The sequence below is a fragment of the Sardina pilchardus genome, chromosome 3 (assembly GCF_963854185.1).
Source record: "Sardina pilchardus chromosome 3, fSarPil1.1, whole genome shotgun sequence".
NCBI classification, from domain to species: domain Eukaryota; kingdom Metazoa; phylum Chordata; class Actinopteri; order Clupeiformes; family Clupeidae; genus Sardina; species Sardina pilchardus.
In genome coordinates, this window is record NC_084996.1 from 17,940,448 (window position 1) to 17,967,739 (window position 27,292).

General features: G+C 44.0%; 3 protein-coding genes across 3 annotated transcripts; all 3 read right to left on the minus strand.

Annotated features, from left to right (window-relative positions):
• Window positions 1–963: 963 nt before the first annotated feature.
• On the minus strand, window positions 964–19,565 carry tbl3 (transducin beta like 3). Its single transcript, XM_062532256.1, has 23 exons — window positions 19,194–19,565; window positions 18,989–19,040; window positions 18,801–18,896; window positions 18,638–18,685; window positions 18,355–18,496; window positions 18,177–18,261; window positions 17,643–17,813; window positions 17,424–17,499; window positions 16,728–16,824; window positions 16,226–16,443; window positions 15,832–15,973; window positions 15,182–15,240; window positions 13,869–13,975; window positions 13,272–13,407; window positions 11,899–12,129; window positions 8,681–8,751; window positions 8,151–8,307; window positions 7,201–7,259; window positions 6,722–6,825; window positions 4,372–4,440; window positions 3,842–4,000; window positions 2,657–2,750; window positions 964–1,965 (listed from the first exon to the last, which is right to left on the minus strand). Exons 1-23 carry the CDS (start codon window positions 19,220–19,222, stop codon window positions 1,593–1,595), a joined length of 2,775 nt encoding a protein of 924 aa, XP_062388240.1. The 5' UTR covers window positions 19,223–19,565; the 3' UTR covers window positions 964–1,592.
• Window positions 19,566–19,703: 138 nt separating this feature from the next.
• On the minus strand, window positions 19,704–20,285 carry cmc4 (C-x(9)-C motif containing 4 homolog (S. cerevisiae)). Its single transcript, XM_062532257.1, has 2 exons — window positions 20,054–20,285; window positions 19,704–19,951 (listed from the first exon to the last, which is right to left on the minus strand). Exons 1-2 carry the CDS (start codon window positions 20,109–20,111, stop codon window positions 19,815–19,817), a joined length of 195 nt encoding a protein of 64 aa, XP_062388241.1. The 5' UTR covers window positions 20,112–20,285; the 3' UTR covers window positions 19,704–19,814.
• Window positions 20,286–20,626: 341 nt separating this feature from the next.
• lin7b (lin-7 homolog B (C. elegans)) lies at window positions 20,627–27,194 on the minus strand. Its single transcript, XM_062532258.1, has 6 exons — window positions 26,912–27,194; window positions 26,363–26,481; window positions 25,580–25,651; window positions 24,954–25,163; window positions 24,341–24,504; window positions 20,627–21,468 (listed from the first exon to the last, which is right to left on the minus strand). The coding sequence occupies exons 1-6, from the start codon at window positions 26,985–26,987 to the stop codon at window positions 21,447–21,449; spliced, it is 663 nt and encodes a 220-aa protein (XP_062388242.1). The 5' UTR covers window positions 26,988–27,194; the 3' UTR covers window positions 20,627–21,446.
• Window positions 27,195–27,292: the final 98 nt, after the last annotated feature.

Here is a 27,292-nt window from a genome sequence, read left to right on the forward strand (position 1 = left end):
GATTTCTCCAGGCCTTGAGTTTTAACCAGGTTTTCCACAACTGTGCGGATAATGGCCGGGTTTCCCAAAAAAGTTAAGAAGCTCTTAAGTCCCAAGAACTTCTTAGGAGCGTTCTTAGAACATTCTCACAACGCTCCTAAGAAGTTCTTAGCACTTAAGAGCTTCTTAACAATTTTGGGAAACCCGGCCATTAAAGGCTTGCGTTCCGTCCTTTGTTCTACTCTAACCCAGGGAAGGAATGTGTTCCTTCACGAAGGTTCTCAACCCCTCCTCAGGCCAATATATATAACGATGCAGTGGAACAGCCGCGGAAAGAGGAAGTGAAACTCAATGTGTGGCATTCATTATCTGTCTTATTAAGTAATTATCTGTCTGCAGAACCGGCCAAACAGGTCTTCCGCCGGGTAAGAAATGTGGGCCAGACCAAAGAATGGAACCGATCCATCACCTGACAGTGGCCTCTCACCACCAGCATACCCTTTGTGTTGTGTTGTCTGCTTGTCATCACATGTACATACGTGGCTCAGGCTGAAACTCCCACAGTTACACAAGCGGTAAATACACACAAGATAGGCCACTTGTGACAACAGCACCTGGGAAAACTGAAACCTTTTGTGCTCGTTTCAATAGGCAGACAAGCCGAGCGAGATGGGAATTCCATGGGAATTTTTGGATTAGTAATGGTTTGAATGTATGGAACGACCGGAGATCACTTGGAAAGTGTGGGGGGTGCTGTGGCGTAGCTGACTAGGCGCCCGCACCACATATGGGTCAAAGTGCCCCATGGGACCATGGTTCAAGCCTGACCCAGGTCATATCCCCTATCCACCCTCTCCCCAACCTCACTCCTTTCTCCACATCACATCCTTGTGTTAGAGCCTTGGCCAACAACTCTTATCGCCGCTGGCTGGATGACTAAAGGAGGTTACACAACAGACAACCCAGCAACACGATACCCCTGAATACATGCGCAACAATAGCCTGCCATTTTCTATATTCCACTGCATACACTGCTTGTTGTGCCAACAGTGAAAACAGGTTTGATCCTAAAGATTAACAGCAAAAGTAACCTAGTGTGTGTATATGGGTGCGTGAGAGAGAGAGGCACATTCTTTTAAAAGTGACATTTCTTTTTATCAAACATTGGTGAATAATTCCATAAAAAAGTCCAGAATGTAGGCTGCAATACAGACAAAGAACGTACACACTTGAAAGATATCAAAAGCAGATCTATAGTGCCAAGCCTTCCAATCAGATTCCATTCCATTCATGACTGCAGTGACAGGAGTGACTGGCAATGATCCCAGGATAAATAAGACTCTACTAATGGACTCCAATGCAAACAAACGAATTTTGCTTGAAATCAAGATCCAGGTCATATTTACTTTACCGTCCAATGAAGCACACTAATTGTGCAGAGCAAATCCCTTTGACATATTCCTTGTGACTGGGGCCAAGTATAGCACTGCAGAACTACTTTTGTGAAAGTTGGAGTCACAGGTGCTCTCCTCTCTTCGTGTCTTTCCAGGATAAGACTCAAGCAGCGTCTGTCTGTGGTCGTGTGGAATGGACAAGTGTTCCCGCTCTGGCCATCACCTGACCTCTGTTTGGATGTACGCAGGTGCTTCTGAGGCACTCGCTGCAGCTTTGCTCACAGCCACCTCAGTCCCCTCGTCCTCATCCTCGTCTTCCTCCTCGGAGCTGCCTTCGTCTGCGGCCGCCCGGTGCGTGTTGCCTGTGCCGTTGGTGCCGTTGTGTGGGCGGAGGGCGGCTTTTTTGGAGGCGCTGCCACCGTCTTCATCATCTTCCTCCTCCTCCTCCTTCATGGGCTCGTGCTCTTCCTCCTCCGGCTCTGGTGACATCCGGCCACCGCTGTCCTCCCCCCCAGCGGGCTTCTTGTCGATCATGAAGACGGGCTCAAACCCAGGGAGTTGTGCGGTGTCCATCTCGTCATCTAGTCCCTCGCTGTTGAGGAGGGAGACAAGTGTCAAGTTACATTAGGATGGCTACTGCGTCCTCAAAACTGCAGTGCTATACACCTTTATGTTATACACCTGAGCGAACCTGAGGACGCTACAGGCATTGTTCGCTCTGAATAAAAGCGAGTAAAAGTCAACAGTGTGCGGTACAGCAATCCTTTTTATTACCATTATGTGTAAATTAACTTCTAAATGAACCGTAAGGCAACAACGGCAATATTCCTCTGATGACTGCACAAAGCAGAGGTGGCTATCTAGAGATAAACTTACCCGGAAATTTTGTGTGGATTTTTGACTTGCACAATATGCATCACATATTGCAGTCTGATCTTTGAAATGTGATCCATCCAGGCATGACTTGTTGACACCAGAGGTGGAGCCAGGTAGATCAGATAATTAGCGATATCACCTGTCTTAAGTGCACAGGTGGAAAGAATGTATGGAGGCCGGGACTTTTACTTTCTGGACCCGGGGTGTTCCGGGTTGGCACACAGATAACTCAGGCAGGCCACAGTTCAAGCCTTCATAGAAATGTAAATGTAGAGAGAGCGAGACAGAGCTGTGCTGTGCTGTGCTGTGCTGTGCTGTGCTGTGCTGTGCTCCCCCCCCCCCCCCCCCCACACACACACACACACTCTACATGAGAAGAGTGGAGTCTTTGTGCCTGTTGTCCTCACCTGACGGCGCCCCCAGTGAGCCGCATCTTCTGCCACATGTAGTCCAGGAACATGGAGGCCTGCAGCAGGCGCCCGATACGCTGCATGTGTCTCTCTGAGAACGGAAGGATCAGCACACGTCACACACACACACACGCGCACACACACACACCGGGGCAACAGAACAACAGGACAGATCTGCAGAGACCTTACACTAACATTGGCCGGGTTTCCCAAAATTGTTAAGAAGCTCTTAAGTGCTAAGAACTTCTTAGGAGCATTGTAAGAATGTTCTAAGAGCGCTCCTAAGAAGTTCTTAGGACTTAAGAGCTTCTTAACGATTTTGGGAAACCTGGCCATTAGCAGTAATGCATAACATCCAAGATGGTCGATAGATCAGCAGTCCATATTGGGAACCCAACACAAACCATTAACGACAGATTAACATGGTCCAAATAACCTCATCATTTTTTTTTTTTTTTATAATTATATTTATTTGATTTTATACGTGTAACAGAAATTGCTTATACCAGTACAGACATATTATCTTGTTAGACATATCAATATACAGTCCTACTAGGTATTCACATTCTGTTACTCACAGTTATTCCCCACAATCATTCATACTCACACACATTCACCCATACATACCTACTGTAGAACACGCACTCACCATTATTCATACTCACACACATTCACCCATACATAAAACACCCTCACACCATACACCCTCCATACATACTCCCTACTCACACCTTGGCTGCCCTTCCACATATGGCACACCTTCACATACACACCAACATACACACAGACACACATACACAGTCTGACAAACATCTGTTCACACTAACATCACTATATATAACCTCATCATTTTTAAATCGCTAAAGCAACTGCAACACATATTTACTACTGCTATGAACCCGTGTAACAGATTGCATTACAAAAAATGCTTGAATAGATACTAACATAACATATGACATAACAACATAAAATAAAATGTTAAACTGCCATTTCTGTTGGTTAGGTTTAAATCCCTCTGTGTGATGTGTGAGCACAACTACAGCACAAGGGATGTATGTGGGTAGATGCTGATGAGGTCATGAGGTCTGCGCCATTGCCAACAAGCATCACTTAGTGAGTCATAAAACAGATTAACAGTTGATTACAGGTGTAATACTACACAGGTAAGAGAGGCTCGCTCACCGGTGTATGGAATGAGGCCCTCCAGGTGTGCGCGTGCTCCCTGGAACGTCAGCAGCTCCTCAGGGCTCAGGTGTGTCAGCAGCACCTGTATGACGGCCTGGGCGTGTAGACAGTTGCGGGCATTGGTGTTCCACACCGCACAGAACCGCAGCAGGGACTCTGGGGGATCACAGACACAGACACAGACACAGACAGACAGACAGACAGACAGACAGACAGACAGACAGACACACAGACACACACACAGAGGGTTTAAACATCCTGACTGCCGGATCAGTGGTACAGGTATACTACAGGCCTAGATTGAAAAGCTCCACAGAAAGCCGTTTCTGAGAAATATGTGGGTTGGCTGTTAAAGGTCTTTCCCTACATTTGGTTAACGGGATAATACAGCCTTAAACTCATTGGCAGCACTGGGACAGTCGGTCATCTCCATCCCTCAGTTTAGGGTGATGCAAAGTTTAAAAACATGTTCTCATGGAGACTTGTTAACGACTGCGTTTAAAGATCTGCGAGGAGAAGGAGCCCACCTTTCTGATCTTGGCGTAACTTCAGCACAGTCTTCTTCAGCTGTTGGCTCTCGTCACTCTGTTGGATCGCTGCATGAAACACACGGGCAAATTGATTGAGTATCTCGTCACGGAGCAACTTCATTAAATGCATAGTTTTTGCAATGAGTACACTTCTATCCATGGTGCCATTTTTCCATCATCTGCACAGTCCACACAGTCTTTCCATGCTGTACCACAATGCTGTGTCTGCATTAACCTTTGGCATTGACTGTGCCATTTTTCAAGCAGTGATACATAGCAGGTTATTTAAAAAAAAAAAAAATGACTACAGACGACACAGCATGTTTTCATTTGTGTTTTGTGTATGGGTGCAAACACTCGACTGACAGAGAGTTTTGTGATGAGATAAAAGGAATATCTGGCTTTTTTTTTATTTTTTTACTTGTAACAAGAGTCCTTTCCAGTAAATGCCAGTAAGTATAAAACCTGCATGACACATAGACCAAAATGATGCTTTGCAGCAGGAACCTACAAGATCTCCCTGACTTGGTCTTGATGTTCAAAGCTAAACAACACCTCCTAATCAGGAACAATGCCACCAGCCTTGAGTTCTAAAAGAACATCTCTAACCCAACTCAGTGTGATAAGAAGGGACAGGATAATAACTGCTTTGTGCCAGTAGTTAGGGACATTCACACAAGGGCCAGATCTCGAAGATCTCTCCGCTCTAATCAGAGATCATATCTACAACCCCTGGCAAAAAATATGGAATCACCAGTCTTGGAGGATGTTAATCCAGTTGTTTAATTTTTTAGAAAAAAGCCAGATCACAGACATGACACAAAACTAAGTTCATTTGAAATGGCAACTTTCTGGCTTTAGGAAACATTAAAGGAAATCAAGAAAAAAAAGAATTAATCAGTAACAGTTGCTTGTTTTAGACCAGCCAGAGGGGAAAAAAATATGGAATCACTCAATTCCAAGGAAAAAAATATGGAATCATGAAAAAACAATTGACAAAAGAACACTTCAACGCACCACTAGTACTTTGTTGCACCACCTCTGGCTTTTATAACAGCTTACAGTCTCTGAGGCATGGACTTAATGAGTGACAATCAGTACTCTTCATCAATCTGGCTCCAACTTTCTCTGATTCCAGTTGCCAGATCAGTTTTGCAGGTTGAAGCCTTGGGATGCACCATTTTCTTTAATTCTACTACAGATTTTCAATTGGATTGAGATCCAGACTATTTGCAGGCCATGACATTGACCTTATGTGTCTTTCTTCAAGGAATTCAACAGTTTTTGCTCTATGACAAGATGAATTATCATCTTGAAAAATGATGTAATCATCCCCAAACATCCTTTCAATTGATTGGATAAGAAAAGTGTCCAAAATGTCAATATAAACTTTATATAATAAATAATAATATACGCATTATTGAAGATGTAACGATCGCCATCTCCCCATATCATCAATGACCTTGTTTTTTTCAGGCAGTTGTCTTCATTAATCTCATTGAAATGGCACCAAACAAAAGTTCCAGCATCATCACCTTGCCCATTGCAGAAACGCGATACATCACTGAATATGACTTTCATGTAGTTATATCCACATTCCAATGAGATTTATGAAGACAACTGCCTGAAGAAAACATGCACATTTCCTCAGTCGTTGATGATATGGGGCTGCATGTCAGGTAAAGGCATTGGGGAGACGGCGATCGTTACATCTTCGATAATGCTCAATCCAATTGAAAATCTGTAGTAGAATTTGAAGAAAATGGTGCATCCCAAGGCTCAAACCTGCAAAACTGATCTGGCAACTGGAATCAGAGAAAGTTGGAGCCAGATTGATGAAGAGTACTGATTGTCACTCATTAAGTCCATGCCTCAGAGACTGTAAGCTGTTATAAAAGCCAGAGGTGGTGCAACAAAGTACTAGTGGTGCGTTGAAGTGTTCTTTTGTCAATTGGTTTTTCATGATTCCATATTTTTTTCCTTGGAATTGAGTGATTCCATATTTTTTTCCCCTCTGGCTGGTCTAAAACAAGCAACTGTTACTGATTAATTCTTTTTTTTCTTGATTTCCTTTAATGTTTCCTAAAGCCAGAAAGTTGCCATTTCAAATGAACTTAGTTTTGTGTCATGTCTGTGATCTGGCTTTTTTCTAAAAAATTAAACAACTGGATTAACATCCTCCAAGACTGGTGATTCCATATTTTTTGCCAGGGGTTGTAACTACACTGCACTGCACCATAGGCTAGGGTTTCTCTGCAGGCACTGCTGTCAGTCACAACACAGACACAGACACAGACACAGACACAGACACAGACACAGACACAGACACAGACACAGACACCCTCACCTTTAATGACCTTGAGCACAGTGTGCGGCTGGTCTAGAGAGATGGCCAGGCCCAGGGCTTTCAGGTACTTCTTCTCATGCAGCAGGTTGGACAGTTCCTGTGTCCTATCGAAATAAACAGACAGAGCAGTGTAATAAATAACTATAAAGTGGCTGAAAGGAATGACCAGGGTCAGGCCCATACATTAACGGTTAACTGGCCAGGAAAAATAGGAATAAACAAATGGGGAAGAGATGAATGGGGAGGCCATGGCATTCCAACTAGATACAACCATTTGGTTAATTATTTAATAGCCCATTTCATTACGTGCATGCCATTCAATCTCAAACCACCATGACCAAAAGTGTCCCAAACTTCAGGTCAACTGGCTCTGCTCACGCCACGGTTGAGTTGCCATTGTGAGCGTGAGTCGGCAAGGCTGGTAAGAAAAAGAAAGAAAACATCGAGCATGACATTTTAGCGACTAGCAGTTAACTTACTTCAAGATCTGGTCCTCCTCTTTGGCCTGTTCTTCGGCTAGTTCCTCCTCCGTCACATCCTAGAAGAGGACAGGAAGAGAGGTACGTCAAAGTGATCGAACCATGGCCCACCGCTTACCAGCCAGCAATGTGCAAGCGCATAACTCATGCACAGCTTGAAGTTAGAGCACTGCAACACTAACAGGTACTGCTACCACCCCAATCGGACACAGAGAGATGTTTAAAGCAAAGAAAGCACGTGGGGTAAGACTTATTTATCCTGAACATCATATTCTCATGTATTTGCACAGAGCATGACATGCATTCCACTTTGTGGAATCCGATTTATCGACTTTTCCTGAAGAATGCAGTAGTCCAATGTAGCTCTTGCTGGTTACAGCAATATTGGAGGAAGAATTTCACATCACTGCAAACTAGAATGAACAAAGGGACCTTTGGAATCTGAGCAATTAGTCAAATGTTCAGTTTAGCTGCAGACAGAAGTCTCTACTGCAGTCACACTTGGCTTACAACACCAAGAAATCTTATCACCACAACAACTCCTTGTGCTTTGGAGCTATTGTTCTCCCTAGCATAATCACAGACAAAAGGTTCCTCATGCTAGGACCAAATTCTTGACATGCAAGTCATGGATCATGGCTTTCCAGTCAGCATTTCTTTAGCCATGCATTGTGTTAGCTGTACATGACTGACACGCAGCCCTGATAAAAATCACTGACTCTCAACCTTAATACAACACTTGTTCTATACACTGTATACACACACATCAAATCAAACAAATTCCTCTCAGTAAACACCATGTTGTGATTACAACTCGAAAAAAAAAAACACTGACAGAACAGCAAACTCAATGTGTGTCACATACGAGGGATCAACTGGTGCACCATGTGAGCTTTCCAGCGTGATGAGGCAGGACACGAGACGTGCCGGCGGGGAACACACACGCTCACCTTCCACACGACGATGTTGGAGTCTGCGGAGCCGGTCACCACCAGGTCGTCTTTGCCGCTCGTGTGGAGACCCCACACTTTGTCCTGGTGGGCGTCCAGCGTCTTCACGCACTCGTTGGTCTTGATGGTCCACAGCTTGACCAGGCCATCAGACCCGCTGGGAGAGGACAGCGCAAGAGAGCATGAGAGAGAGATGACCAGACTGAACCCAAACAATGCCCAACAACACTGTAATATCAAATAAACACAGCATGTCTTAGTAGTGTTACAGTATATTAAGTGAAGGTGATGTGGCTTGAACTTGAGCTAAAATGGCTAGAAGGGCAGATTCCACGTGACACACAGGTAAATGGTAGACAGAAGATGATAACGGCTGTAATTATCTAGATATTCCATCATCAGCACAACGGGCACATATCGCATAGGAATGCCATGACGGAAATACGAGCTGCTGGGAAAATTCAGTGTGTGAAGGGAACAGGTCCCGGCTGAGTGGGGCACTGCTGTTGGACGCTGGGTGAGTGACCTACCCAGTCAGGATCTGTGTCCCTCGGCTGGTGAACAACATCTTCAGCACAGACGCATCATGGCCTTCGAATGTCTAACAGGGAAAAGGACTCAATGTTACAAAACAAACTAATGCATCACAATGACTAACTCTTTTTCTCTCTCACTTACACACACACACACACATACAAAGACAAACACAGACACACACACAAACCTGCACTATCAATCATGGAAACAACGGCTAATTTAGTTTTTCTGTTTGCTTTTGTGTTTGACTGAGACTTGGCTGCGGTCCTGCGGACTAATAATCACTACAACCAGCTTAACCAAGCCTCTCCCCCTGGTCATACATACACTGAGCACCACTACAGGAGAGGGGGGAGAGGTTGTCATCATCCATAGATGCAATATTAAACTCAGACTAATTCCCACCGATAATCACTCATCCTGTAAATGCCTGCTGGTGAAACTGCTCTCTTCCCAACCGGAGCACAAAGTGAGAAAGAAAAGAGGTTTTAATCCACGTCCAGGTGTATGAGCACTGAAATCCACCCACCCCAACTACAACACCACATTAAGTGTTAGCAAATCCACCCACTCCAACTACAACTCCACATTAAGTGTTAGCAAATCCACCCACTCCAACTACAACTCCACATTAAGTGTTAGCAAATCCACCCAATACAACTCCACAATAGCAATAAAAACAACAGGTCCTTTTTCCCTACACACTGCTCCGTATAGAGTTCAGAAGCCAGAGCACCTCCAGACGTCTACACACACCACTACGGTCGTCCTTATCAAGTCCAATTTCTGTTTTTGCTAAATATTAGTGTCTTAACCTCTTAAACGGTTCTTTTTAACTTCAAAATGAGAAATATGCTAATTCTTTGACAAAAAAATCAAATATTTAGAGGTAGGGGTAATCATGTGGAAGATTGCCTATGTTAAGCATAGTGATATATTGTGATACACAAGTAATATTAAAAGCTGTTGCAAATTAACTACATTTCATTGAAATCCGAGCAAAGCTGACATGAGAACAATGACAACAATCTAAAAAAAAGCCCAAAGTTTTCAACAATCCCTCATTTCTCATGCTCAGCAGCCAGTGTTGACCTTTTACAGTCTGGACAGATCCGTCGGTGATCTTCCACCACATGAAGGAGAAACGGCAACTGTTCTTCAGACAAAAGAAAAATGTGGATGGGGAAGTGGTTGAGCACTGATTCCACTGGAAAAGGTAGAATCTGTTAAACCAGGTCATGGATGGATTCATTTGGAGTTAGTTTCTACAATAAGTAAACTGAGATATGTATCTAAAATATGTATCTAAAATACACATTATGGTGCATTAGATGCTTTTATGGAGATTTTTTGGGAATTTTACCAACCAGTTATAATACCAATTCAAATGATAGTTTTTGATGACTGTTTTTACGAAAATCATCGAAATCTCTGAAAGTTTAAAGCCATTGAGCCACAAGTAATTATTATATTACTGCCATAAAAAATGCTGTATTGTTGTATTGTATTGTGTTGTATTTTCTTACATAAAGGAACCATTTGAAGGGTTAAGAGCATGACAAACGGAGACTTTAAAAATAAGGACCACCCTACACACCACCCGTGACTTGCCTCTACACACACCTGCCCTTAAATGGGCACGTACCTGCTGCCCTGAGAACTGGATCCATCATACCTGTTCTAAGAACCTGTGGCCCATCATCAACCTCCCGTTTCTCTGGAAGTGCTTGAGCGTGTTGTCCACACCCAGCTCCAGAACATCTCACCCCCAACACGCTTATAATGTACATTAGTCATAGTACTAATAATAGCAACCGATTTGGTCATAGGCTATATCCAATCAATGGTAAATAAATTGGCTTGGCCTATTGAATGTCCCTCCTGCAAATAAAATGGCATGAGTGGAATGTACAGTGCAGGCACAATGCATCTAACACTCTAATGTTTCATAACAGTTTGACAACAAAAAACAACCCCCGCAAGGCGGTTTTGCATGACGTCAAAAAACAAACCCTAACTGCACTGGAAGGTGAATGCTTTGTACAACTTTGTTCCACTGGCAAGGCTGTACAAGAGGCTCAGCCAGCATTCAAACAGCCATTGTCATTGTTTGATAAATGTTGATGGAATTAACAGCATGTGCCTCTAGGCATACAGGAGAAAGCGGCCACGGATTTGGTGTTGGCAATTAATGTCACGCCCCATCTACCAGATACAGTTACCTAGAACTCATTCAGTTGTGGAACTTAGGATGTGATCAATCATGATCATTATTAGAGAGCGGGAGAGAGAAGTGATTCAGCAGGGACAAGAAGTTTAACTTTACATAACAAACCAGTTAGAGAACGTATGATTGGATAAAGCTTGATTCTCTTCCAATGAAATAGGAGTCCTTCCATTAGTATCTGGCTCTATTGAGGACTTCTGTTCTATGGAACTCTATTCAGTAACGCATCAATTACATTTCTAAATGATCAAGTGTTTGCATGCATATCAGGGCTACTTCCATCAAAACTGAGAACCCTGCATTTGAGAGTTCTACACTTTCAAAAGTGAACAAATCTGGACCTAACATCCACTGAAACTAAAAGCTTGACCTTAAGGTCTTCATAAAGACAAACAGATCATTCCAATAGACCCAGTCAGGGCTACTGCCACAACACTTTTAATCATTATTCTGTGTTTTCACTTTTCTTTCTTGAACTATTATCTATCTGTTCTTTTTTGCTTTTGTTTACTGTTGCTCACTGTTTTGCTATCATTTATGAGTTGAAAACTATTCTAGACTGCTGAATGTATGATAAATACCGTAAACAGTTGTCTCCAATATTACTCTCTCCACTGAACATGACAACGCACCCTACATTATAAACAAGAAGTGTGTGGGGGGGGGGGGGGGGGGGACGTCAACATGTACAGAAGACATGAATAATAATCAATCAATGATCAATAATAAACAATCAATTAGGTCTAGATCCATTTCAATATCACCAAGCAAAATTCGAACAGTTCCTGTCTGCTTAAGGAAGGACGTCATAGTGGGATATCGATCGGTAAGCAGTTCAGTTCTAATGTAACGTCACTTTCTATGATTTCTCCCCCCCCCGCCCCCCCTCCCCTTTGCGAAAACAGAACGCGGAAACGGTCGAACGTTTGCGCCTCTCGCTCCGCTTCAACCCTCTCTGGCACTATGTGATGGTGTTTTGTTTACCTTGAGGCAGCTGAAGTCCTGCAGCCCCCAGAGCTTGACGGTGCCGTCGGCGGAGGAGCTGGCCAGCACCTGGTCCATGGGGGAGAACTGGACGCACCAGACGCCCCGCCGGTGGCCCCGGAACACCCCCAGCAGGGAGAGGTCCGGGAGGGACCAGAGCTTGGCCGTGCGGTCCTGGGAGCCCGAGGCAAGCAGCTTGTCGTTTGGGGAGATGCACACGCTGTTGATGTCCTGGAGCAAGGAGAGACCAAGAGGAACATGGAGAGATGAGTGGTCATGCAGATACAGTGGCCCTTTCTCAACCTCTCTCCTCGATCCTCCAGGCTCGTTCCCACTGATCTATAACTAACACTGGATAGACTATCCCGTTGTTGCCGCCCATCATTCTTTATCTAGATCAGTGGGAAAGAGGACCGAGGAAGGAAGGGAGGATATACTGTATATAAAAAAGAAAACGAATGAGAGGCGCCCATAGAAACTCCTGAGACAAGTCAGCACATCAGGAAATATGGGCCAACATTGAATCTGGGTCGGTCAGTTTAGACGAACAAACGATACAAGCAAGCTTACTGATTTGGGCCCCAAGTTCGGTGGCGATATGGGGAGCAGGAAGCTATGCCAAGGTGGGGACTCTGAAATGGGCGAGACCTCTCCGGTGAAGTAAAATGGAATAAACCAATCGCGTGCACCCAGTGTTTAATTCTGTGATCTATCTTTTTATTAATTAACTTCGGCCTGACTCGGCCCACTGTGTGCGTCTGACTTTACCTCTGGCCACATGTTACTGAAGAAACCATAACCAGCACATTCAATATTATTGGCAAAGGTAATCTGATATCTGTACAACATTTCAATACATACTTGGACTAGTACTACCACTTCTTTCAGGGTGGAGCCTAGAGTCCCCTATCTATGTGTGCTACGTTAGATCTGTAGATCTGAAATCAAAACTATCTGCTCAGTCTGAAACCTGCCAGACAAGTCAGAGCTGCTCGAGTGGAACAAGTGTCTCTGAAGACAAGGAAAAGGCACGTTCCTTGCCAGGGCGGAAATCGGGCACAGTAAAAGTAAAGATGTCACTGGAACATGTCTCTGATCCAAATTTAGATCAGTGATAAATCACTGCCAGCTTCTTGTACAAACATCGCATTCCTCGTCTGCTAGCTGAACCATAGCATTTCCTTCTTCCATTTCAGCCAACATGAGTCAGAATCTCATCCCCCCTCAATCATGCTGGCACCAACAAGAAAAGGGGCATTACACCAATGATTAACTCTTTTGTGCCACATTTTCTCGTCCACAATGCTACAAAGGACAAGGAAAAGGGCAGGTTCTCATGACCACGCACAAACTCAGAGGGGTCAAGCTGGTACCTTGTCGTGAGCCTTCTCGGTGGCCTGGGCAGTGAGGCGGGCGGCCTCGGCCTCGGCGGAGGGGATTGGCTCCGGGAGCTCCCACAGCTTCAGCGTGCAGTCCTGGCTGCCCGACACCACAAAGGCCTTCTTCAGCCTGGACACAGGAATAAACACGGTCAACCACAGGGGTCACTTAATGGCTCACAATCACACTCAAATGAACCAGAACAATACAGCAGTCAGCTGACAAAATGAGCCTCTGAAATTCCAGACACTCCACACCTGTACATCCTGCATTCTGGCTTCAGAATGCATTACATAATGAGCTGGTAATCAATATATGTAATTAGGCTTCCTCTCCACCTCTACCTCTACCTCCCCAACATTAATTTCAAGAAGCAAATGTTTGAAATATGATTGAAATAAAATACAGGAGGCTAAAACCCACTAACAACGATTGGAAACTTTAACAATTTGAACCCAAATATGTCAACTAGATCCCATGGTCATGTGACTCAAAACTATGATTCAGGTCATTTAACACCAAAGGCTGACACGGATTCTGATTCTGTGCCAGCTACCGTGTCGTGCCGGTCATGACAGGCTGGCATGTACCTGGAGCAGCAGACCGATCCCACGGCGTCGGAGTGCCCAGTGCCCTGCGCCACGCAGTCCACAGCGCCACTCTCTGGGTTCATCCTCCACACCCTCACCGTCTTGTCCTGAAACCAGAGATTTGATCAGTGCTTTTAGCGTACACGTGTGCTCACTGTGTGTGAGCGCTCTGGGCAATTCCAAGACTATTCATTTGTTTCACGAAAGGGACTGCTGGTTATGTGCATAGACAGTAAAAGATATGGACAGAGCGATCATCACGTAGACATCAGCAGAGACCGAGGAAGCAAATTAACGTTTTTTTTTTGGTCTTCTATTTCCTGCATAGGTCTCCTGCACAGGCTCAGGTGTCGTACATGTGACGTAGGCACGTAGTCTGACCGAGTCTGACCTATGGCGACGCTTTACTCTCTCTGGACGCATGCGCATTACCACGTTAGCATTGATTTCAGAAAAACGTTTATTACTCAGCCGATAAGACAGTTACGAGGTTATAACGCCAATCTCACAATGTTGTATTTACTCCGAAAATAGAAAAGGTTCGTATACAGTAATTTCCCACATATAAGCCGCATTGTGTATAAGCCGCAGGACAGTGTTTTATGCAAGTTAAAAGAGACAAAACCATATTAACACCATATTAACTGCTCCCCTGTATTAACCTCATAGCTGAAGAAATGTAGCAAAATCAATGTATAAGCCGCGGCTAATAGTCGGGAAATTACGGGTAATGGCTTAAAACGCTGTAACGTTATTTGATGTCAAAAGTGTCGCTTACGCCCCATAGGATTCAATGGAATGGGTAGCTAGCACTGGTCTCCTATTTACCATGGCGGCGGCCGTACTGTCTACACTCGCCGAACGTTCGCCTGCCCCCTTGGTTATGTGCCTATAAATCATCAAAGGCGGTCAGAGCTTTTGTCATAGTACCGTAGTAATAACGTGCTGAGAAACTGTCTGATGGTCAAGGATTAGTCAACGATGGCCTACTGCCCTTTAATGTACTCTTGTACTTTTAATCTTGTATGTACTTAAGCACATTGATTTACCTCTGTGTATGAAATGTGATATATAAATAAAATGGCCTTGTCTGGACTTGTCTGCCTATTAAGAAATTTTTAAAAAAATCTTCTTCATAAAACATGAATTGACCTCTGACTGGTGTGTAAACATTGACTTCTACTAAACACTGTACAGTGTCACTGGGGCATTCTTCTGTGAAAGTACAGCATACAGAAAGTATATCACATGATGTAGGAATGGCAGAATTGAGCTTTAATTAGTTCTGACAGAGCGGAGAGCAGATGACTCACCTTTGCACAGCTGGCAAAGAGCAAACCTTTCTTGAACACATCCAGGGACAGAATGGTGTCTGCAAAGAAACAAAAGAAAGAAAAATGAGCTGGGAACTTCCCTTAGGTCACTATTAGGTCAGCTAAACCTTTTCACCTCCGACTTCCGAGCTTTCTGGCTATGTGAGAGGGAAACACCAGAAAGGCTACATATATTGCCAAGTGTTTTAGTGGAAATGGTTTTCAAATGTTCATACATTCACTCACAATATAAACTTCAATATCCAAATAATGAAGAAAAACTAGTAAAACATTTTTTTTTGTCGTTTTCTATCCTCGTTACCTTAACCTTGATGGAACTGAAGGTCAACTAAAGATACGAATATTACATAAGGACATCTGACTGCATTTACACAAGGGAACTTAATTATCAGAAGGTGGGTGTTAATGACGTGTGTCATGTGCATTGTTTGTTGATACCTGGCACAAAAAATTGTGGCTCATCACCAAGGATGCTTCAGACAGCTAATCCAAACAGGTATTACCACAAAATATGTCCAGGTCATTTCATTCTGATAAGAACATTACCCAGGAAAAAAACAATCTGAATGCTTCCATTCTCTCCATCCAAAACCAGAGGAGGTGCTGCCCCCTAGTGGTCACTCACTGACCTGTGTGTCCATAGAGAATCTGGCAGCTGCTGGTGGCCAGCTCAAACACCTTGAGCTGGGAGCTGTTGGTGGCCACCACAATGTGCGTGTCCTCTTTGCCCAGGAACTTCACGTCCAGAATGTCATCATTATACCCAACAAACTAGGAACAACAAAAACAACAACACGCAAAATAAACTCCCTGTGTTTTCAGATTTATATGAGAAAACTACCAAGGTGTCTCACTGAGTGACAGGTCATGTCTTTTATTCATTTTTACCCCAGCCTGCCTTTTTAAGAACTGGTTGGGACAAGGGATGATATTAGCCCACATGGCTAACTGTCTCTCATTTACAGTATTCCTGTCTGTCCCCATCAAATAAATGAGAGGGGAAAAAAAACTGAGCGGTCTTGCCTGCTGCTGGACAGTGAGTGTGGGCAGGCGGTAGAGCAGGATGTTGTGCTCGGCGGTGACCGTGGCCAGGCCTCCGGAGGCGGGCATGGGCAGGCAGTAGGTGAGGCTGCGCGGGTGCACATCGTCCTCAGCTCCGGCTTCCACCTTGGGCTCCGCTGCGGGCAGAGTCTGGCTGTGGAGACACTGGGACGAGCTGGCCTCCCACACTCTTAACACGCCTGGGGAGAGAGAGAGAGAGAGAGAGAGAGAGAGAGAGAGAGAGAGAGAGAGAGAGAGAGAGAGAGAGAGAGAGAGAGAGAGGGAGAGAGGGGGGGAGAGAGAGAGAGAGAGAGAGAGAGAGAGGGAGATTCAGTGGGGATGTTGTGTAACGAGGACTCCATTCAGTACCAATACTGTGTTTAAAACCACACCTCACTCAATGATAAACTAAGTGTATGGGACACTCAAAACCCAGCATTATGTATTAGTATATGCAGCACATTCAAACCTTTTCATGTCATACCTTTACTGCCTGCAGTGATGAAGTGCAGCCCTTTGTTCTTCACTCCGATGTCAGAGCAATCCTCCCCCTCTGGCAGCAGCACTACCCCCTCCACAGCCTACAGCACAGCACAGTGGTGAACATTCGTTACATACAAATTAGTCAAAACGTGCCCATCACAAAGGCACCATGTGGCAATGGCATGACCTAAACATTATCTCTAAACATTGTACACATTTGTACAAAAACTCTTTCACACATTCCCTAGACCCTAAATGTAGAGCTTGCACATTTAGTCATATCACCTAATACCTACGGTAATCTGGTATAACATACTCAAAGACCATGACTGGAATACAAGGTTAAACACAGTAAAGGTTCAGTGGTTCTATTACTAAAGCCAACTTTTCTTTATCACCATGGTCTTAACCATATTCATCTCCGCCAATCACATAGCAAAGGGACTCGCTAGACTGGAGGGTTCCAGAAGTGCCAGGTTTTTCGTTTCAAGCAGAAGTAGTGATACTCTACTATAGTTTTCAAACCTTTGCCCGCTTTCAAATTTGTGCTGTGTGATCTACATCCCTGATGAAGCTTCTCTGTGGTGCTGAAACGTCAAAACCACTTCTTTTCTTCACAATACTGCAGATATACTAAATGTGCCTCTACCTGAACTATATTTCAGTTTCTGCACAGCCATCGATCTGTGGAGTTTACCTCATAAACGGGGACTGTCCTTTTCGCCTTCTTCTTCTCTAGATCCCACACTGTGCAGATTTTATCTCGTCCAGAACTGTCAACAAAAAGCAAAAACAAATGTTCAAATATTTCTTTGAAACTAAGCCTATCCTGGAACTTTAAACACTAATTCTGACACAGTCATATAGTCCTATCAGTGAATTAGTGGTACTGGAGGAATGCTTGAGCTAGTGGTACCTGACTAAAGTGTTTCCGTCGGGGGAGAAGGCCAGGGAAGTGACTGCACTGAAGTGGCTCTCCAACACACAGAGGCACTTGCTGCTGCGCAGATCCCATATGCGGATCGCACAGTCGGCTGAGGACGAGAACAGCTGAAGCAGACTGATGTCCGGATGGAACTCCACAAGGCTGAGGGGAGACAAGCACACTGGGTCACACTCTATCCAAATGGTAAACTTTTGGCAGTACAAATAAATGCTATTCCTATGACTTTAATATAGCGTCTTAGTGCTTGCCTTCATTCATCACACATCACATCTTTCTTTAATCATCCTCAGCAGAAGATGGCAGGTTTTTACACCTTTTATACTACTGCTAAAACTCAACATTTCCACACTCTTCTGAGGATTGTGTTTGAAATTACAGATCTCACTACAAATCCTATCCTGCTATCTCACTTTGATGAGTCATGTTTTACACCTAAATGTGTGTAGAAAACAGCTTGTTGTACACGGTGCATAAAGAACATATTCTTGAGATTGGGCTACTCACTGGACCACCCCAGAGGAGCCTTTCAGGTTATGTGTGCAGTACTGTTTCAACACGTCCCACAGCTTTATGGTTCCGTCACACCCCCCTGAAAAAGAACAATCAACACATCACTATCTACAGACATTGAAAGACGCACAAAAGCGATATCATTTGTGTTGTGCGCATGAGGATTGTTTACCTGTGGCTAAGAGTGTTGATGTGCAATCGAAGGCCATGCTGGCCACAGGTACGTTGTGGATGGCCTTCCAGGAGCGCGTACATTGACCCTGCTTCCAGTCCCATTGCTTGAGCAGAAGGGCCCGGCTGGCAGTAACCAGGATCTGCAAACAGAGCACACTGTTCAAACCACACTGACAATAATGGGTTTGTCTAACCTGACGAGAATTCAAATGGATTAATGGTTAAGAGGGATGTGAAAAGCAAAACACCGTTTAAGTGAAAGAAATCAGATACTACATTACCTCGTCATCAGGACTTAATGAGAATGAAGTAATGTCTTCCTGGTCATCCTGGAAAGGTAAAATCGGCACTTGTTGGGATTTCGTAGATGACAGAACATGACATTCCATACACACTGACAATTCCATTCCATACACACTGACAACTTCAAAGCGCTTTACGTACCTGCTCAATGCTATGGACAACTTTTCCTGTTGCAATGTCCAGCACATTTATGCGTGTCCCACAAGTGCAAAATATGTGCTTTTCGTCTTTGCTGATCTATGGCAAATGATCAACAAAAGCTGGATTTTTAACTCAACGTTACAGACTACAAGAGCATCTAAGTACGACACAAGGATCAAACTTCTTACCTGAACTTTTCCTCCTTTGTAGAACGGCTCGATTTTGCTTGAAACTGCATAACTGTACGTAAAAATCATGAAAATTATCATTAAAGTTGACTGACTGATAGTTAAGACATCAAGACATAAGAAGTGTTATGGTCATTTAAGTCAGCTAAATAGCAGCTAGCAGGCTGAGCTACATGCCGGTATGCACCATTACAAAGTCACTCACTTTGTTTTAAACTGCAGTGTACTCGCCATGGTGTGTTTCTCCGTCAATCCTTATTATTTATTTGTAATCCAGAGTTGAAATAATGTTGACAAGGTCTTCATTTAGCTAGCTCGACTAACACGCACCTCACATGTGTCTCTCCGTGAGTGGTAAACTGTCGCATGAATTACACGTCATCTAAGAACGTAGGGGGCGCTGTTGAGTTGCGGGGTAAAAGCAAAGACCACCTCATAAGTTAATACAAATGTTTAGCATGCAAATGAGAGCTGGGTAGACATGTTTTTTCCTTGGTTCATTTTGACCTATGATTTTGACAGACAAAATCACATTCAAAAAGAATAAAATGAATAATTTCAATCTTCAGGGAAAACATTCTTCATTTATCTAACTAAAGAAATGCCCTGGTTTCTCCAAACCATTATCAGACTGATCCGACGAAAATAAATACATGGTACAGCAATTTTATATCTTGGACCATATGGGAAAGTATCATACACTTGGACATTTGTCTTTTAAATGTGGTTTATTTATCTCGATGAATGAACCAGCTTATGTTCCCCTGCTGCTACTACCAAATGCATACAGACATGTAGCGAGAATCTGCGCTGGACGTTTAATGTGTCATTTCTTCTGCTCAGGGGCCGCATGCTCTTTGACGAATCCTGAGCAGCACACAGACCCCTCTCCAACGTGTGCTGCGCAGCAGTTGCGCATCGCCTGGATCACATCCGCGCAGCGGCTCTCGATGTATTTGTTTGCTGTAATGAAAGCATAAATAATTATGATAACCAATGGTACACCTTTTAATAGAGGAAACACACTGGACACACGGTCAGCTTTACTTTAATTGGGCCACTTACCTTGTAAACATTTCTGAATTTCACAGGCTTGTTTTTGGCATGGGTCTTTCTTAGGCATTCTTTAAAGCTCATGACATGAACTGAAAGAATATGTAACTGACATGGACTGTAAGAATATATCAAGACACATCTGAAGTCATCGACCGACAGGTCTCCTATTTCGTATTTTATTTCAAGTCAAGGTTACTTCACTTAAGGAACAGATCCCATCTCCTTTCCCCCTCGGTATGAACTTCCGGTCGAGGAATATCAACAATTGTCAAACTAAAAGTCTTTTAACCTAAAATAAAAGTCCATCCTATACACTTCGCAGTCAATTTGAACTGGGGCATAGGATGGTCGTCACAAGACAAAATCTTTAAGCTGATTTTACTATTTTACTAATCATAAATCTTATTCATGTATTAGTAATTGAAATGTCAACATATTTTGTCCTTCAACAATCTTGTTTCAGTGATTGTACATTCTTCTGTGTAGGGTGTGCAGAGAGATATTGTGTGGAAAATGCACACAACTGACCTAGTCAAATACGTTATCGATGTCCAGTGATGTGACACAACAAATACCACACACTGTGAACTAAAGAACTTTCCTTTATTGTTATGAATTAAATAGTGTACATACATATACATACATATACATACATACAACATAAAGACAGTCTAGGCATGGGCACAGTGTGTGTGGGTGAGCCACTATGCAGGCAGGGGCAACTGTGACCTTCCTACCCCCACTCCTACCTTTGACAAACCCCCCCATCCAATGGTCTGTCTCCAGCTTAACCAGCATAGACCAGACCAACAGGATGATAAGACACGCAGGACATGAATCCAATCAAGTTCCAGCCAGAACAAAAACATTGGACATGATCATGTGTAGAAAGCAGTGAAAAAAAAAGTTCTAAAATAATATTCAGTCAACTATTGAGGGCGTATATATATATGTCATAAGGGGTTCACTCGATCTGGCACCTGCCGTCTATGGGGAATGGAGGAACGATTAACTCTGCCTTTCCAGCTGGTCTGGGAAGTGCACCACAGATCTGCATGCACTAGTCTGCCAGGAGGTATGCACTATGTACTGATATATACAGTTTTAGACGCTACTGCAAGTTAGCTCATCTCTCCGATCAGCACTAACACCATACTCTAGGTACTGAAATCACATACAAAATTAGAAAAAAAGGGATCTTCTGACGGGGAGATATGCTCCAACACACAACTATGCGTATACGGTAGTAAAGTTTTACTTTTAGATGGAGATATTAGACCAACATACAAACAACACAGCTAAGTCAGCCCTATGCTGACTTCCTCTCACATGACAACCACATGCCTTCCTGGCGGACTGAAGTCGGGCAGCTCTTTGGAACGAGGAGTGAGGAGACCACTGGCTAACCACGGGACTCCAAAGACCTGGAGGATAGACACACAGAGGTATTTGATCAACTGGCCATACAGAATCAGAAATTCAGTATTTGTGCAGAACATTTGTAGTGATCGGCATCTCAGTGAGGTAATGTCTAGACTTTCCTGACATCATATCCTGTGTTAGATTTGTGTCAGTCAGACAAATTGTGTTCTGACAAATATCTAAACTAATAGATTACGTGCATGAAAGGTTCTTCCTGTCTGTTTTTTTTATTATTATTTATTTTTGGTGGAGCATCTTCTGTTATATTCTGCTCCTAACATCATCACTCCGACGTTGAATATCTTGTTTGCAACAATTTTAACTAGAGATGCTCCGATCAGCATTTTTGGGGCCGATCACCGATTACCGATCATCAAAATCATGATCGGCCGATTGCCGATCACTGCCGATCACAGAATGGCAGGGGAATGAGAGTCTTTTAACAATAGTCTAGCAGAGTTTGCATCATTTGTAGAAATTAAACTAACTATGAATTAATGTAAGTGGCGTAAAAGACAGTAGGCCTAAGGCTAGTCAAGATGTTGAAGAACCACCATTTATCGATTTGTATTTAGAAAATGAAATAACTTTGGCCATCTTTTCCAAATATGCAGCGAGACATAAAATGATTTCATACAAGGAGGGGGTCAGGCAGACCAACACACAGATCACCTAAATGGGATGGGACCAAATTACATTGCCTAGGCTACTTGAAAAGTATAGCTTCTAAATAGACTGACTACATTAAATGAAAAACGTGTTACATCAAAACCTACTGCCTCAAAGTGCAAAACTATGGCCTTTTCTCTGTTCCAAATCCCCCAAAAAAGAAATAATGTAAGCTACTGTAAGCAATAAATTGCAAGTCTTTTTTATCTTGGAATCCCCCATGACTGAAACATGCCGTTAAATGCCACCAGTTTGAGTCAATAAAGTGCGCTGTTAAGCTAGCAGGGACATTGGACAGGCGTCTGCGCTTGGGAAGCTAATATGCCTATTCTTCAGCTTGTCAATGGGCTACTGTTTGGTAACGCGGGGAGATACACATTAGGCTAGTATTTTATGCCTGCGGTGTAATATCGTGGATCAAGGCAGGTTAGGGCCGACTTACATTGCGCGATATTGCCATGTTTTCACAGTCGATGAATAAATATCCAAAGTCGGGACAGAAATCATGGTGCGGCGCGCTCCCGTGTAGGCTACTCGTTTAATGTAAGGTGTTAATTAGCGGTTGTAAGCCAGTCGGAGTCTTTTTCTAATTCTGCCGTTACAACAATATCAAACATGTCTGATATTATCGCATGTCTGCATAGTCTGTGACTAGTTTGTGACTTAAAACTCTATGATTTGTCTTTAGATGTGAGAGTCTGACTGTCTTTCAAAAATCTTTTAGGCTACAGATATTTGCAAAATCGTAACTGGGCTTTATCCTCCACAACGAAATACAGGTTGTTCGAGGAGGCAAATTAATTCTGAACGTAATGCCTTTCCATCTTATCATCCCTATCGTTAGTAGGCCTACAGTCGGCTGATTGAAGGATGGGGAAGTTGGCTGGTTTAGTTTCTCATAGGCTACCCGACATATTCAGTTGTCCGTCAGTGGTGTTAAAACGTCTTTGGCTTCCACCTCGAGGGATTTCAGCACGACATACATTGCATATGGTTAATTTTACACTGAACCTTTAGCCTACTCATGTTTGCCACTGCAAGCTCCTCTCTACTCTAGGCTGTTGTGTGCATAGATATATCTATGGTTGTGTGCCTGTGCGCTGCGCCTGCAGGTGAAAAGATGTCACGCAAGTAATTTACAGTAGGTCACATGATCGGCTTTTTTGATCGGCGCTTTTGAGCTTCACCGATCAAGCCATTTTTAGCCAATATCGGCCGATCATGATCGGCGGCCGATCGATCGGAGCATCACTAATTTTAACTTGCATCATTCCTTCTTTATCATAACATGCTTATTCCCTAGTGCAACACTCAACCGGGTCCGAGAAGACACTCAACTACATTAACAATGGCGGCAGGATGAAACACATCTGGCTCCATTGGAAACAAGCAAGCGCACACAGAGCCTTTCGTGCACAAAGCCTATTGGTAAGTTATGGAAAATAGTTGTTCCAATCTCTTTGCGTAATTGTTAAGGGGAGAGTTCGCAATACTGGTAAAAGGTTGTAGACATTTGAACCGAGCAAATACATCTCTCCCTTTCATGCTTTTGACAGAGAGATAGCTTTTGCATTCCCTCATCCTTTCAAAAACAACAGCACATTGTGTTTATATACAGTACTTTATCAAAGCGCCCAACGTGTTTTACAGTGAAGGGAGAATGTGTAGCACCACCTGTGTGATGCATGCCGGCCGTTATACACCAGAATACTCATCACATACCACCTTGAGATGGAGAGTGAGGGAATGAATGAATGAGCCAATTACACTGGAGGATTATAAAGGGGCCAGATTAAATGGGCCAGGTTGGGAATGTTGCCAGGACACCGGGGAATCCCTTACTGTCTGCGATAAGTAACAATGGATCTTTTATGACCACTGCGAGTCAGGACCAAGGACAGCATCACCTACAGCACAGAGTCCTTGTCACTGCACTGGAGCATTGGGATTTATTTTTGGCCAGAGGGGAGATTGCTACCTACAGTACTAGCCACCCACCAAAACCACTTCCAGGTTCCAAGTCCACTCCTGCTTAGCTTCAGTAATTCAGCATCAAGGGTATCCATTAGCCTAAATATTTATTTATTTTTCTCACTCAAAGAGATGGTTGGAGGTATGCTACATGGAGGCCAGTCATTAACATCAGCAGGGCGGTGGTGTGTATGTATTGTACATGTACAGTGTGTATTTTTGAGGGATGCTCACGAGTAGCTGGTGTGTTGCTGGCGTCTCCTTGCACTCCTGAGCTTCTCAAACCGGGCCTCCATCTCCTCCAGGACCTTTGGGGTGTACCTGACCACCAGCTTCACTGAGCCCTGAGCCGCCTTCAGCAACTCCACTGCCTTCTCATGGTGCTCGCCCTCCACACTCTAGACACACACACACACACACACACACACACACACACACACACACACAATATCAGATGAATGTTTCTGTGGCAGTTCTAGCCATTCTAAAAAAAAAACAGATGGAAGATGATTTACAGTTCGTACTGCCTTCTATCTCTCACTAACCAGCACATGAAAAAAAAAAAAGTCAGCTTGTTGACAGGCAGCGATCCAGGATTACCATGCATATTTTCACATAACAAAGTGCACAGGGGATTTGCTAGCAGGGGGGCTCAGAGGACCATCTGTTTCCCCAACGATAATCTGGTAACAGTCATTCCGCTAAATGCCCCACTGGGCTAGCTTCCACTAAACACTCTCCCCTCCCTTACCCAGCCTAATGTCCTCCTCGGCCCATCCAGCCATCCACCCTACAGTTGACCCCCTAACCTTGTTGACCCTATAGCCTCCACCCCCCACAAACTCACCACGCCGTTAACGGACAGGAGCTGGTCGCCCCGCTTCAGCCCTCCTTGCCGGTCTGCGACCCCCCCAGGGATGACCCGGGAGATGTAGATGGGGGAGTTCTGCTCCTTCCCCCCCATGATGTTGAAGCCCAGCCCCTCGTCCGTTTTCGGCAGCTCCACCACTCGAGGGTGGGCGTGACCTTCACTGGCGGCGAATGCCGCTACAGTGGCCTGTGAAAGGAGGGATCAGCTAGCTCTGCTGGTCTCGTAACATCAACACACACTGAATAATGATATAACACCGTTGTCTGGCATATGTCCCATGCTAGCTTTCACTCCAAATACAGTACATGCATCCTAATACCATGTGTGCGTGCACATACCATGCACATTTTTCTTTCTGTTGATATCACCCTGAACTATAAAATGCCTTGGTAATGTCTACTAAATGTCTTCCACACTATTATGCCTATCGTTTGACTGTTGTAATCATGTATTGTTATATTACTGATTGTTTACTCCAGATTCTCCTTTTGCACATATTGGTCGATTGAATGTTGTTCCTGATTTGTAAGTCTTACTTACAGGTTACTAGGTAAAAGCATCAGCTGAATGAAGAGATGTAGGCTATAAATGTTAATGCTTACTTTGGCTGTGGCCTGGGCTCGCACTTCAGGCCCCCCTACAATGTCCAAAGTGTCATAGAGCTGCTCGTATACCTGATGGTGAGGAGAGGACACTGTTAGAAGCAACTCCAACCAGACACACCATGGAATGAATGATTCAGTCAGTACTTCCAAATCCACAGACACGGCAAGGCTTTTAAAAAGACATCAACAGTCTCCATCTCATATCACCATCACCGTGATATTTATGTAGCATGACATTTGAAAAGCCATCACCAAATGCAGCTCGAAAATTGTTCATTAACGAATTTGTGTAACTCATCGCACAAACATGAACATGAGAAGTCAAACTTGAATCACATCAAACTGCAGACAATATAAAGGTAATTTCCAGAAACAGCAGCTTTTTGCAAGCAGTGAAGGGAATAGCTTATGTGCAGGGAGCTTTATATTTTCTGTGAAACCCCACACCACATCAAACAAAAACAAAATCCGGGTGTGTTAATGGATCTCACTGAGAATACTGTGCACTGTGAATATCTCATCAAGCAAAGAGTGACAAATTCAAGTGGGGTGTGAGTGAGCGCAGAGAATGTGGATATCACAATTGCCTGGGAGTCGATAAGGGAAGGAGGGAGTGGCAGGCAATAAATCATTAGTTAACCTCTTAGGATGATCAGCCATTGTTTCCTGGAAAGGTACTAATGCTGACCCTAAAAAGAACTTACAGAAAGATGAATGGACAGTTCAGTGATCAGTTCAAAGATGACCACGTCAGTAGCAAACACAGGAGGGCTACCTCACCTCTCTGATTGCAGCACAGAACTTGCTCTGGAGAACTCGCTGGAGGGCTTGTAGTTTGGGTGGAGGCAGCTCCCCACTCCTCTGCAGCCTGTCCAGCAACTCAATCACCCGACAGATATCTGGGTAAAGGGTCGGGATGTCAGAGGATAGAGAATCAGGAAGGCGGAGGGGGACAAGGAGCGAGTTGAGATGCAATGATGTAGTATAATGGAGAAATGTATATTTCCTCTAACCGTTTATTTGCATTTGAGATTGATATGCTATATAAGATGTGTGGCTGGTGCAACTGACAAGAAGGGAGAATGCTCAAATAGTTTTGAGTAGGCAGATTTGTGCCTTCCCATCCACGCACATCGTCAAAGCAGCTATTTTCATTCAACAGCTCCCCCTACGTGAGCTGGTCATTAGTGACCACTAATCCCGCTAGCCAGAAACGCACGGGTCTGCTATACACTTGCCCTGGCGAGTCAACTGGAATACTTTACTTTAAAATTAACGTCAAAAGCAATCACCAGTAAATCTTCAATTATAGCCTATAATATTGGTTACCTCTCTCTAGACATAGCGGTTCCGCCATAGTCGCCATGTCCGTTTCTTTCCCCGTATGATAATATGATGACATCATGGAGACACTCGCTCTCTTCCTCTGCGGTGCAATGGGAGGACGTATATGCGCGTAGCAGTCTGCCAGCAAGGGAATAAAATCCAACAGGCGTTCGGCAGACCTCCCTCCACCCTCTGTGCGAAAGTGAAAGGTAACAAGCTGTGCCGCAAAGCGTCTCGGTAACAGTATCCCAGGACTGGGGAACACCTTATCAGCGTGACACGACCGGGGAAGATGACTGCCAGCGGAGACGTAGGGAGAGGAGGAACACTTGACTGAATTACGTAATGCACTACGTAACACTTCCTCAGAGATGAGAGCTCCTC